Raw genomic sequence first — 13097 nt, 5'->3', positions numbered from 1 at the left:
AGAAGAGGAAGGGACAGTGCAGCTCTTCAGACATGAAAAGTGCTAAGGAGAGGCTACAATTCAGTCCTAATTATTCTACCCCCGCTCCTTGAAATCCATGCTTGGTGCATGAGAAGTAAGGAAACTCCACGTACCTGTATCTGTCCTTGACTGAACTACTAAACCTGACATTATTTACAGAGGCTCTGTAGCAACTGCCCTTGGCTGGGAGATCTCTGCCCTCAACCTGCTTAAATCACTCCATCTGTTCCTCTGCTAACCCTCCCACTCTCTGGACTGAATGCTCTTGGCAAATACCAAAAGATGTTTATTCAGTGCCAGAGACAATAGTGCTATAATCCTAGCTGAAGGTGCTACAGAGGTATGCATATTATATGTATGTACTGGATAGGCATTTTCTAATAGAATGGAAAGAGAGGAAAAGTACTACAAAGCCAGGCTGTGGAAAGCACAATATCATATCAGAGTTCAAAACTGCAACCTGTCACAGAGGGGTTCCACCTGACTACAGATTTTGTTTTTCTTTCCTTTTTTTTTGTTTATTTTTTTGTTAAATCTACATAGAGATTTTCTTCTGTGACACTAGAGCTAGCTAAAGTTGCTGTAGCAGCAACTGACTCCAACTACAGATTAAGGATCTCACTGCACAGCGTGATCAAGATAGTCAAGCTAGCCTGAGCCTTGGACAGCCTGATCCTAAATATCTGCTGGATTTTTTTAGTGTCTATTGGGTTCTCCTGTAGTCTCGTAGCTTTGAACAGTGATCTCCAGAATCATTCAGGATTTGCTAGGATCTTCTTTTTCACTCTTTGCCCCATGGAAAGATTTTATTGGTATGCTAAATATTTCACCTCAGTAGCTAACACATACAATCCCCCTCAACCTGCTAAGACAAATTTTCAGGAATTCAGCCATCACTTGGCCCAGCTTTTAAGGTTGGATGAAAATCTTTGAGTGAGCACATGTTATCAGAGACCTCACAGAGCACAAATATTTGTGGCTGTGGTTAAATAGAATCAAGATTGACACAGCAGGTCTAATCTTTCCATGATTCAGAGACAAAGTGAAAAATACAGTAGGCAACATGATTGCTTTTTAGCCACTTAAATTCAATGGTACTTCCATGAGTTAATGAGGATGGAATGGACATTTCATGCTACAGCTGCAATGATAGACTACTGAGGACTTGCACTTTTTTATGTGTCCCTTCAAGAACTAAAATGACAAAAATGGAATAAATAGCTCAGCTTGTTATTTTGCTGAACTACAGGACTGCTAAATATTTATAAGACATAATGAAGTTATTAAGATAATATTTTCCCTCCTGAATATATTTCTCCAGTGGCTGTCAAGCATCTTCACGTTAACTGTTGCCAAGTGTGAGCTTAACAGCCCATCTATAGCTGGGAAAAGAATATGAAAGTTGGCCACATGATGTTGAGTAAACAAACAGTGCCTTTGCCTCTGAGAAATACTTTCCGCTATACCAGTGAGGCCAGAGGATAGCTCAGTGTCACTAAGTGGTCACTGTTTTCCAGACTATCCACAAAAGACTCAGACTTTGAGAACTTGGCTTTCCTATTCTTATTGCTTATGCAAGATTTCCAAGGCTACCAGTATGTTCATCATCAGTACACATTAGTCAGAACAAATTTGTGCCTCTTTGGTTGGCATAACCAACACCAGCATTGCAGTGGAACTCCTGGGTGTCTCTTGTAGATATCTGATAGCAGGAAATTTAAAGATCTTAGGCTGTTTAAATCTGACAAGACACAAGGAAAATTGCCAAAAAGATTCAGTCTGCATTTAAATAATGATTTTAAATAATACAGGCTTAAGATCCATTATAGCACAGCTACAAACCTGATCTTGTAATATACTAGTTACAAGTTTCTCTCTCTATGAGGATATGACAAACCCTGAAAGTTTACGGTCATATGTGTGCCCCTATGCAAAGTTTCACAGATTCTCTGACAGGTAGCATGGCAGGAAACATCTGGGAGAAGGTAACGAGGGCAGGCACAAAATAGAAAAGTCTCCAGCTGAGAAGCACAGAAAGCGGCGAGAGCAGGGTCTTTAAGGAACTACACCTCCAACTCTCAGACAGTTACCAGTGTCTGTCTGTCACTGTGTCACCTTGTGATCATCTCCTGCTGAAAAGCCCCTACGGAAAAGCTCAGAGATGGCAGCACCTCCCCAGAAAGTTCCCTCTGCTCTAGACCTGTGGGCTAGTAACTTCCACACCCAGAACCATTCATCTCCTAGCTTCAGCCCAGCTGTAGCTACATTCTCACAGCTGCATCCACTGTCCATCAAACAGCTTCCTAGCAACATTCCCAATTTTAGGCAATGTCTTCAGGTTACAAATAAACAGATATCAGACTCAGGAGACAGATGAGGAAGGAGAGGATAAGTAAGATAGCCTAAAGACAAACATGCTAGTCCATTGCTTTAACCCAAAGCCTTGTTATCCTACCACTGCTCTCTCCAGTACATTTAGGGCCCTTCCCTCTCACTCCTTTCCTGGGGCGATTCCTGGGTCAAATGGTCTCAAGATCTTCAGAGGCTGCCAAAAAGCAGAAAAGCATTCCCATATCTACATTAGGAAGTGACTTGTTTCCTATGCTAGTCTTTCACTCTAGCTCAATCTATTCAAACACTGCAGTAAACCAGGCAGTAAGGAACAAATACATACTGCAAGGTACAAACGAAGACATGGGCATAACCAGACAACTTAAGGGGAAAGACACTTGATACTCGTCAATACTGCCTGCCAAAGCATGTGGTGCAGCCAAGAAGGTCCTTCCAAAGTGTTCGAACATTCCTGATGTTTGAACAGGACAGTTAACTTTGCTAACATCGGGGGTGGGTGGGTGTGCACGTGCGTGTTGGTGGGGGTGTTCAACCTCTATACTTCTCTGGAGGAGGCTCAAGACTCATTCAATCTTCGCTGAATACAGAGATTAGCACCACCTCAGCCGCTCTTTATTTTGCAGATGTTAGAGCCATCTACTGGTTCCTTACAGTTTTCTCACGTGGCTGCTCTGGACAGAAGAGGTGACAGGAAGGCAGTCTGCAAAACTTGATCAGTGACTAAAAGCACCACAGAATGCCTGATCCCAACTGCTGGGATATCCAAATGACAGGTTTGAGCCTGTCTTACTTCTCCCAGCATGACATAAAGGCAGAGCAAACAACGTCTCAGTGCTCTAGTGCCAGTGACTGGTCAGAAGAAGCTAATGAGCACAGCAGATACAGCATTAAAATTAAGCTCTTCTCCCAGCACTCGTGGTATGTTCTAGTTGGAAACAGGCAGCCTCACCTAAAATAGTAAGTTTGTGCCCAGCTAAGCTTTTGTCCTCAGGTAATGGCTAGGTGCATGACAGAAGTCTTATAGTGTGCATGGCGCCTTTTAGGCTGGGATCATGACAGCTATCTTTTCATACCTGAAGAACTACAGAGGGCTCCAAAATACCCTATCCCCCACAGTCGCTGCAGCATTCCTTGCGCAATGTGGCCAGGTGCAGACACTGGGAATGAGTGTTGCTGGAAAGCAACAGGTATCACAACAAAGCTGTACAAGAATCAGAGAGGGCATTCTGCTGCACTACTGCTGCCTCAAGGACATTCCCAATCCTAAAATTGATCTAACAACTTAAGAATATTGCTTCAGTAATTTTCAGTTTTCTTCCTAGCCACATCCTACCACAGGAAGGACATATGTACACACTCATCACCCCCAAAATGCTTCACATGAAGCCCACAAGCAGCAGCGAATAGACATGGCTGTGGTCGAAGCATTAGAGCGCTTCCTCTGTTCATCAGTTTTCTCCCACACTAGCATGTTTTTGGTGGTGGAAAAAGGGTTCTGCTGCATTTCATTTGTTTTGCTATATTTACACAGAGATTCTTGAGGTCCAGGCTTAGGTCATAGTATGAAATTCACTTGTACCTACCTCAGGATTATTGTGTGAATCGTAGATGATCCAGGCTTCATGCCCCATTTCTAGACAGCATATAAACACCTACAGCACTACCAACTGGTCAATCTATGTTTACTACCCCTATTCACCCTCTGAAGTTCATATATATTTTTTAGCTCCCTCAGGTCCCAATTGGGAACTATCATGAAATTTGTATCAGCTGTGACTCAGAATTTACTTCTATGACAGTGGTGCTTAGGGATTTCCACTCATGTCAGAGATGCACAGACAACTTGACAATGATGGGTTTCCATCTGGGATTTCCAAGGAGTAAAGCTGCAGCTTTTTTAATTCAGCCAGGGAGCTGGTCCTAAGTGTTAGGGCAACACCAGATGCTTGTGACAGCAAGTGATCAAAGCCCTCAGTGCTGAGAGAGCAGAGGCAGGGCTCTTGACACCATGATAATTCGTTTGTTTTCTTATTTCCACATGAAACCTCATGACTCTGTGCATGAGTTGTACAAAGCTTCAGAAAGAAAACCAGTTTTGCTTGACCAGTTTTGCTCTGATGTAATTAGCACAATGTTATGGTCCCTTAATTAGGTAATTCCAGCAGTGTTTAATTGATGGTACAAAGAGACTTTCAGAGGCAGAAATGGCAGCTTGGCACCCAACTGTGGTTGGCTTTTCCTGGCTAGATTCCTAACCGCCAAACAACTCCTCTGCAGTCTGCTTTTCTTACCCCACCCTGAAGTGCTATGATAGAGATATCTGCAGTGTTTGGGCAGGCACTGTCAGATGGAGAATTTAAAAACCTAGCAAAGGTATGTCTCACTGTTTAATAATATGTGCGACTTACATTTTAATCCTGAGAAAGCACCAGTCCTTGGAAATGAAGCAGACACGACACTTCATGCACATTCCTCATGAAAATACAGCATACTTGTTCTTTAGGATGATTTATTTAAAGTACAGGAAACATCTATCTCTAGAGGCTCATTTAGTTGCTTTAGTGCCTAATTATCAACTTGAGAAGAACTTCACCATACCCACCGTAGCGCTCTCCAGCAAACACAAGGCAGAGAGTCTGTTTCATCTGCAGAAACCTAACTCGAGAGTGTGATATATATATATATGACATCATCCTACATGAGAGAGTTCTCATGAGATAACACAATGTTTCTACATCAAGCACACTATCATTGCCATTAGTGAGCTTTTCTTCACTAAAAAGCTGACCGCTGCCTTTAAACAGCACCCTGGTTATTCGCTCAGGGAGGAAACAAACCAGAACACGAAAAGCACGTGAAAGAATTAACTCTAAAGCAGATTTCTGCTCAGACATGGATGCAGCATTCAACATAAATAGGTTAGAATGCTTATCACATAGTTTCCATGCTCAATAAAGCAGAGCTTAATTCTCTCATAATTCACATCCAAGTAAGAATAGCGTACACACCAGGAGAGGAGATGCGCCGTTTCCAACCCACACAGTCTAAGCCTGTTGGAGTGCTCTGGGAAAATGGATGCAGTTTCAGTGGTAGGATGTCAAAGGCAACAGCAGACATGATGGATGAACTTATTCCAGCCTGCAACGAGAGGCAAAACAAAGACAACAAACATTAAACTTAGATGCCCTGTAGGACAAAATATAGCATTCATCATGGAACACCTCTTTCTACTTCTGATGTAAGTAAGTAGGACCTTAGTAGACACATGTGGATGATGATAGCTAGAGAGGGTAGAAAACAGTGAAAAGGCAGGGAAAACTGCAAGGTAATAAGAACAGGAGAAGTGGATAACCACGTACTGGACTTGTACTTCACATACTACCGCACGTAGTTTCACTGCTTCCTGTGAAGTGTATCTAGCGGGAGGAGGAAGCATATCACCCCAACAGTCATCCCCTCAGCTACAGAACCATTTCCTACAGCTTTATGACTAAGAATTCCTGTTCTGGTATTTAACATGTAAATAAAGCTTTTTGCTTCAGAGATTTATTGGTACCAGTCCCCAACCATATAGAACATGGATAACACAACATTCTTCTCTTCAGTTAAAGGTACAAATAGAATCTCTTGCTCTCTCCTCTACCTGGCTGATTGATTTTACAAAACTTATAGAACTTTATGAAACTTTGAAAACTCTATACCATTGCCAAATCTCATTGAATTAATAACTTTTGCTGGTTTTAAGGGGGAAAACATATAGATACATACACACAGCTCATGATCTCTAACACCTCAGTAAGCAGGCTTAACAAAAATATAAGATTTTTTTTTTTTTTAAGAAATCACACAATCTTACAAACCACTGCCATAAAGACACTCCATCCATCCACAGACCAATCCACTCTCTCATGCATTCACTTGAAGCTTGAAAAAAAATAAAATAAAAACCACCCATAAATTTATCAACAAAACCCAAAATGTAAACAAGGTTGTTTCCTTTTCTGTGTCAAAACCAATATTTTCTGCCAATTTTGCCACACCAACAAACTTTCAGTATTTTCTGTCTCCTCTCATCCACCCAGAAACAGAAATAATGTCTGCTTGATATAGGGAAATGAGACCAACATTCCCCTGATACTTATCAGGGAATCACAAGATACTGGACAAGATACTACAAGAATATAGATCATCTGACAATGAGCAATACAGATGATTGTAGTCAAAGTGACTGAAACTTGTAGTACTTAATGCAGATATACTTTTATTCCTTTTTCCTTCTCTCTCTTTTCTCCCCCATACCTCCTATGGCTGTCACACACAGAAAATACCAGTGACTGCAGGCGTCTGGGAGATCAGCTGGTCAGCAAGCATTGGTCCCATGGGCACAGCCATTTTTAATCTCTATCGATACTGCCCCTTCCTTTTGCTGCTGTGACATTCAGTTAGAACATATCCATCCTTCACTGAACCAAGAGTTTGGGATATTGAGGTCCAGTAGTTTTTCAAGGATCTTTCCTTCTCCCTACCAGCCCACACTGTGTCCCATCAGCATAAAGTCTGCTGACTGGCCTTGATGCTGAAGCCTCTTCTAAAGAAAGATGGCAATTAGTCAAAACATCCTTCCAAAACTGAACAGCAAACTAAATCCACTGAATAGCCACACACTGCCCAAGCAGCTAAGAGTGCTGCTGCTCTGTGCCTAGTTTGCTTTATTCTTCCTGGACTTACTTTCCTAAAACAAAAAGAACACAGCCAATACTTTGGCACAAATCACCATATCCTGAGGGATAGCATGAACCCTGTTCAAATTAACCTGAGCAGTGCCTGTTTGTCTAGAAAAGCCACAGCAAAGCCCCAGCGGGAGCACATGCTCTTCCAGTGACAATGAAATCAAGCAAAACAGGCAACTTACTGAGCTACTGTTCTGAAAATGCCAAGGGTAAAGTCTAGGTTATTTACATGAAAGGTGATAGAAAGCATTATTGTTCTGTTTAAGACTAGGAAGCAGAATACTGCCTTAGGGCTGTTACAATAAAAACCGCAGGCTTCATTCTTATTAATCTCCAGGACATCAGAGCAAATTTCAGGTACAGGCATCATTTGATTTCTATAGCAGGGGAGCCAGGCCTGTACAACCCAAAGTCAGGAGAAGAAGCATTTTCAGAGATGTTAGTAATACATGGGCAGGGTTTTCCCCAACCTACAATGGAGGGGAGAGGAAATGAGGAACCAGAGCATAGTAAAGACCTTCTCTTCTACATTTTCTGATATAGGTTCAAAGGGATTATTTCTATGCTTTTATGCACAGCAGTTCAGTCCCTGGGAGAGGCATTTACCCCTGTTGTGTGTCTGTGCCTTGTCAGGTGCACAACAGGGCAAGACTTATCTCATTCAGTCCCCTCTCCAAAGTGCATTCATCACCCTCTTGAAGCGTCTGAGGTGTCCACAGTACTCATAACCATGGTAGCACACAACAAACCTTAATTTTCTCTTATTTCAGATGGGGTAAAATAAGATTTACAGGAGTCATATTCAGGACAATAAGCTAAAGATCTGTTTTTCACTGCTTCTCATTTCTCTTTCAAAAGAAAAGAGAGTGCTTCTCCTGCACTATACCCCCTCTGGGTATACTCCCCTGATGGGCCTTTTAGGAATCTCTCTAATTTGGCAGTGCAGAAACTGTGCTCTAACAAATGCACGTAGAAGCCATGTCTGTGCTTCTGTTGCTGTGCCCTGGAGAGGCATCAAGCTTAATAGTCAGGTTTTAACTTTTTGTCAAAATAGGAAAGAGCAGGATGAGAGCAGACAGGTAGTTCAGAGACATCACTAAAACAATTTTTGCAAAAATAATTCCCAAAACAGAGCCCATCACTGTTACAGCATTACATGTATCAGTGGTCTGGGGCATTGTCTCTGCTTCAGCTATGGAATTCATACTGCATTAAAAATAAGTAAGATGACCCCAGGCTATATCGTGAAACCCGTCACCACGTGAAAGGCAAAGCCCATAGCCAAGCAAAAGAAAATAGATTCATCCACAGCCATGTGAGTTTCTCTTCTTCCACTTCAGGGGGTGCTACCTTCAAAGGCTTGCCACAACCAGTAAAGTGTTAACACTTTAAGGTACAAGATCAGAAGCTGCTCAGCTTGTTACTGGGAGCATTTCATTATAAGAGACAGCTGGGTCAAGCTTTGAGTTTGACTCTAGGGATTTACACAGACTGTTCCCATTTAAAGCAGACGAGCAGCTTACTGGACCTAAACAAAACACAGACCAGCATATAGAATTGTTTAGGACTGGTATTTCCAGTAGCTATTTTTTTAGTTTAAAAGTAGTTTCTTGACTGTTTGTCCATCTCCCTCTGAATCCCAACTCCCAGCCTTCAGAATAGCTTCTTGTTACCATTATACTCATTTGTGTACGTTGATCTGAATGATAAGAGTAGTATCAGAAATCAGCACTTGAAGAATCAGGAATTTGTTTTCTATTCCTCCCTGGTCTGACCTATTAAGTTGTTTCCACAATATTGCAGCATTACATCACCTTGTGTGCTGACCTGATCTCGACTTAACACAATATGACTTGTCATAACTGAAGCCACACATTCCAAGGCAGCCATGTGTCAGAAAACATCAGAGTTGCAATTTTAGATCTCCAAAGCCCCATACAGTTGCCTTGTTCCAGTCACAAACCCACAAAAGATAATGAACATCTTACAAAGCTTCTTTTGTGATAATTTATTTCTCCTTATAAAAAGGGATTTAGCATCCTTCTAAAACTTCCCTCAAACACTGCAGCTTGTGACAGCACTCCCACCACACTTGGGAGTATGAATAAGCCAGCATTATTACAGGAATAGGGCATTGCAAAGACAGAATAAAACACAATAGGAAAAAAAGAAACTACATGATGACTATTATAAATAAAAAATACAGGCCAAGAAATGCAGTTATATGGGCATACAGGAAAGAGCCCTTGGATCCCAACAGATCTCTCAGTAAAACTTAACATTGTACTCTCTTGACCTGCCCACAAAGATAAGAAGCGTCAACAACCTACATAGCACACTTAAATCAACAGAAACAGTAAAAACCAAATCTACCTACATGCTACTAGATATCTTCTACTCACCTCCACTAGGCAAAGAAGAAGGAACCAGAAGAATAACTCAGGCCCATAAGCCTCACAGGCAGGTGATGTTAAGTGAGGGTACCTCAATGGGCACAGGGGCAGCTGCAAATCATTACACAGCTGATCACAATTTAGAGGTAAGTTTGCACCTGAAAATAAGGGTGGAAATGCTTAAAGGAGAAGCTGTTTTCTGGCAGCATTGAAATGTGCAGTCAATCAGCAAAACAGACAGCATTCAAGCTGTGTAATCTGATGGCTCTAGGGGAAGCTACTGAGGTAACTGGTCGCTCCTCTTAGAAGTAGAATCATAGAATCGTTAAGGTTAGAAAAGACCCTTAAGATCATCGAGTCCAACCGTTAACCTAGCACTGCCAAGTCCACCACTAAACTGTATCCTCAAGCACCACGTCTACCCTTCTTTTAAATACCTCCAGGGATGGAGACTCAACCACTTCCCTGGGCAGCCTGTTCCAGTGCCTGAGACTAATGTACAGTGCCTGAGACTAAGTACTAATGGTCTCAGCGCTGGCCAACATACCGTGCAGCATAGGCTAGATTTCCATCACTATCTATGCTTGTCAAGGAATTGTAAGAAATATTTTTAGCATCTTTTACTGGCTTCTGTTTATCACCGAGCCGGGGATTCATTTTCCCTAGCTTATTTCATGCCTGTACAGCACTAAGCACTCAGAACTCTGAACAAGGTAGAAAAGTAACACAATTAATTTCTTTTTAATTTTTTTTTAATCTTAACACAGCAGGCCTCAGGAGCATCACTTGTGGTCTTCAACACATAGGTAGCAGTGGGGCTGAGCCAGGGAAGCATCCTCACTGAACTGAGAGTAGGCAACATATCACAGAATCATACCCAGCACTCATCCAAGCATCAACTGGCAACATTTTGCTTTGAAGAGCCCCACAAATACAAAATAACACTGATTTTTAGCCTCTTTTCTTGAGGAGAGGAGAACAGTGGACAGTTTTTCAGAAATCCTGTTTCTGGAATTGGCCTGGCTTTCTGTCCCAGGTCTCCATCAGCTTTGATGGGAGGCTCTCCCAGGCAGACAGATATGAGGCAGCAGGTTTACTCCCGGCAAGCCATAGTGCACAAGCTGAGCTGTGTCAGGTGAATGTTTCCCCTTTGCCATCCACAGAACTATTTGTGTGCATAAGCTCAAGCATGTGCTGAAGTGGTGACAGGACTGGGGCCTCAGCTCCCCTCAAACATTGTCATTTTGATGCAAGAACTACCAGAAACAGGCAACCAGGACAACAGAGAGAAAGGGAAACAAATGCAGGTAACAGAACAAAACCCTGAGGAAAGCTTTTATTTTAATATTTGCTACTTGATTTCAAGCTTGCTCCGTAGCTTCCTCCACATTCTTATCAGAGGCTGCATGGAGCATCCCTCTGTCTCATGTCCTTTTTCCCCAGAACTTCTTTTTTATGTTTGAAGGCTAAATTTGGCTCTTGGATACAGATTCATGGCTCTCCCTGAAGGGAACTGACCTTAGCTCTGGATCCAAGAGTAACAGATGCCATCAGTGTGAGTCACAACAGCCACAAAGTTTGTCACAAGCAATCGTAACACTGATTTAAAAGTCTCCCCCGGTGCAAAGGAGAACACTAATAGCTAAAACTCCAATGGCAATGTTCTCTCGAGCATTTCACAGCAGGAATTTGTCTCAGTAGGAAGTGCAGAGCTGGCCTCAGATACACGGGAAATCTAATTTAGAAGTCCCTTTTTAAAGTTATACAGCAATGCCATGGGGCACTGAATGAGATTTCATCAGTTTAATTTATATTGATTTAAAGCAACTTTGATTTGCTCCCTGCCCTCCCAATCTATCAGCCCACAGAGCAATCTGATGCTCTTGCATCCTGTTGTCCAACATGGCACAGGGCAGGAACTGCTCACTTACAGCAACTAAAAACCCACCACCTTTGAAGATCACCACTTATGGACCGGTGTAGTGTTTAATCAGTCTCCACAGACTACCAGGCCCAAAGAAAAGCAGACAGAACTGGTATCAGACAAAGTGCAAGGACAGGAATGTGAAGACAGCAGAAAGAAGCAGCTGGAGCAGAGAGGAAGACAGTGCCAGCGAATGAGGAGGACGGTGTACAGTTTCTTACTTTTAACTGGTCCTCTGGGAGATGTCGCAATTGAATCCCTCTCTCTGGCTGTGTCTCCTTCTCTAGCTTCCGTTTTTGGTTCCTCTCCATCCAAACATCATCGAAGCTGAAGCACTTATAGAGGGGTTTAGGTCTTTTCCTCCTCCTCTCTGGATTATCCTTGGCTTTTTCATCTGGAGCAAGGAAGGAAAGCCTCCAGGCTTTGCTCTCAAGGGTGGAGATAGAGCGTGGGGATGGTGGAACCTGGGGGGGCCTTCTTTTGCGATGGGGAACCCATTTCTCATTTGACCTCTTTTCAGCTGGTGTTTGACATTGCTGTTTAGACTCCTGTTTTACAAACAGCAGGTGAAAACACAGTGTTTGTTGGCTGGAAATTTTGTTCGCTTCAAATCAGGTTGAACAGAAGATGGTAAAGCTCAGATATCTAGCCCCAGAACTATTCAGAAGAAAATGTTTTCACAAGAGTACTGGCTGGCCGAAACCAGCCTGGCTACTCACTCAGCTTTCTCCATAGGCTTAAGGGTACTCCACCCTGAAGCAGCAGTTCTGCTATCCTTCAAGAGTGTAATACACACTCCCTCTGCACAGGACAATGCCCTTTTCACCCTCATTCTAGATGGCATATTACAATAACATTACTACTGGGATCTAGGTCACTCTGTCTGTATAACATTATTTACAAAGACAGACAGTGTCTCTGAAAATAGAATAATGACCAGTCTTGTCTGTCTGTGCTTTTCCAACTGTACTTCAGTTATACAATGTGAAAAGGCTTCGTAGATGCCTGCAGGTCTGATATAGTAAGTCCTGTGCTTCCTGATGTGCTCTTTGTGCTATCCATTTTATTTGCTTGATGTTGGGCCAAGAGCAAGGAATTGCACAGCTTTGCACTTCACTCTCATTTGCTTTTAACGAGTGGTTGCACAAAATTACAGCTTTTATACTGGAACAGCTTGAAATTAAGTGGGCCTTGAGGTATCTAACTATCACTCCAGGTAGCATCAGTGTTAGAATCAACAATATTTAAGGTGGGAGATAACCACATTGAGGAATGATCTCAGGAGTCTCTTCATGCCAAGTAAATGTTGTGTCCTGACAATAGTAGCTCTCCAGTTTCTCACAGTTCATTTGAAGAACTCAAATACAACCACCCTTAAACCACTGCAGGCACTTCCTATCTACTCTCAATTAACCAACAATCCCATATCAATTCTTCTTTGCCACTGGCAAGAGATGCCATAGTCTAGAAACACTCCTTATCTACTAGACGCTATGCAAAAAGGAAAGTGTATCCTGCTGGTATTCTGTGTCTAACCCCATCATATTGGAGAGGAGCAAGGAGGAGAACTTGCACATATTCCAAACATGGGACATATTAGGACAGTTTGCCCTTGCCTGCTGGGTAACACAATTATGTAGGTAAAATCATGCCACAAACAGTCAGATTAATTAAATA

The 13097-nt window shown here is 42.3% G+C and overlaps 1 protein-coding gene across 1 annotated transcript in view; it reads right to left on the bottom strand.

Annotated features, from left to right (window-relative positions):
* The window catches only part of ARHGEF4 (Rho guanine nucleotide exchange factor 4), a 197359-nt gene that overhangs the window by 106732 nt on the left and 77530 nt on the right, over window positions 1-13097 (bottom strand). The window contains exons 3-4 of the mRNA XM_087739017.1: window positions 11642-11968; window positions 5382-5511 (exon numbers count right to left, since the gene is read on the bottom strand). Of these exons, the coding sequence (XP_087595143.1) occupies window positions 5382-5511; window positions 11642-11968 (457 nt within the window). The remainder of the gene's footprint in view (window positions 1-5381; window positions 5512-11641; window positions 11969-13097) is intronic.

Source organism: Nipponia nippon, unplaced genomic scaffold, assembly GCF_047370975.1.
Source record: "Nipponia nippon isolate SJK-2023a ecotype South Korea unplaced genomic scaffold, ASM4737097v1 scaffold_7, whole genome shotgun sequence".
Taxonomy (NCBI): domain Eukaryota; kingdom Metazoa; phylum Chordata; class Aves; order Pelecaniformes; family Threskiornithidae; genus Nipponia; species Nipponia nippon.
This window is presented reverse-complemented; position numbering and strand designations above follow the sequence as displayed.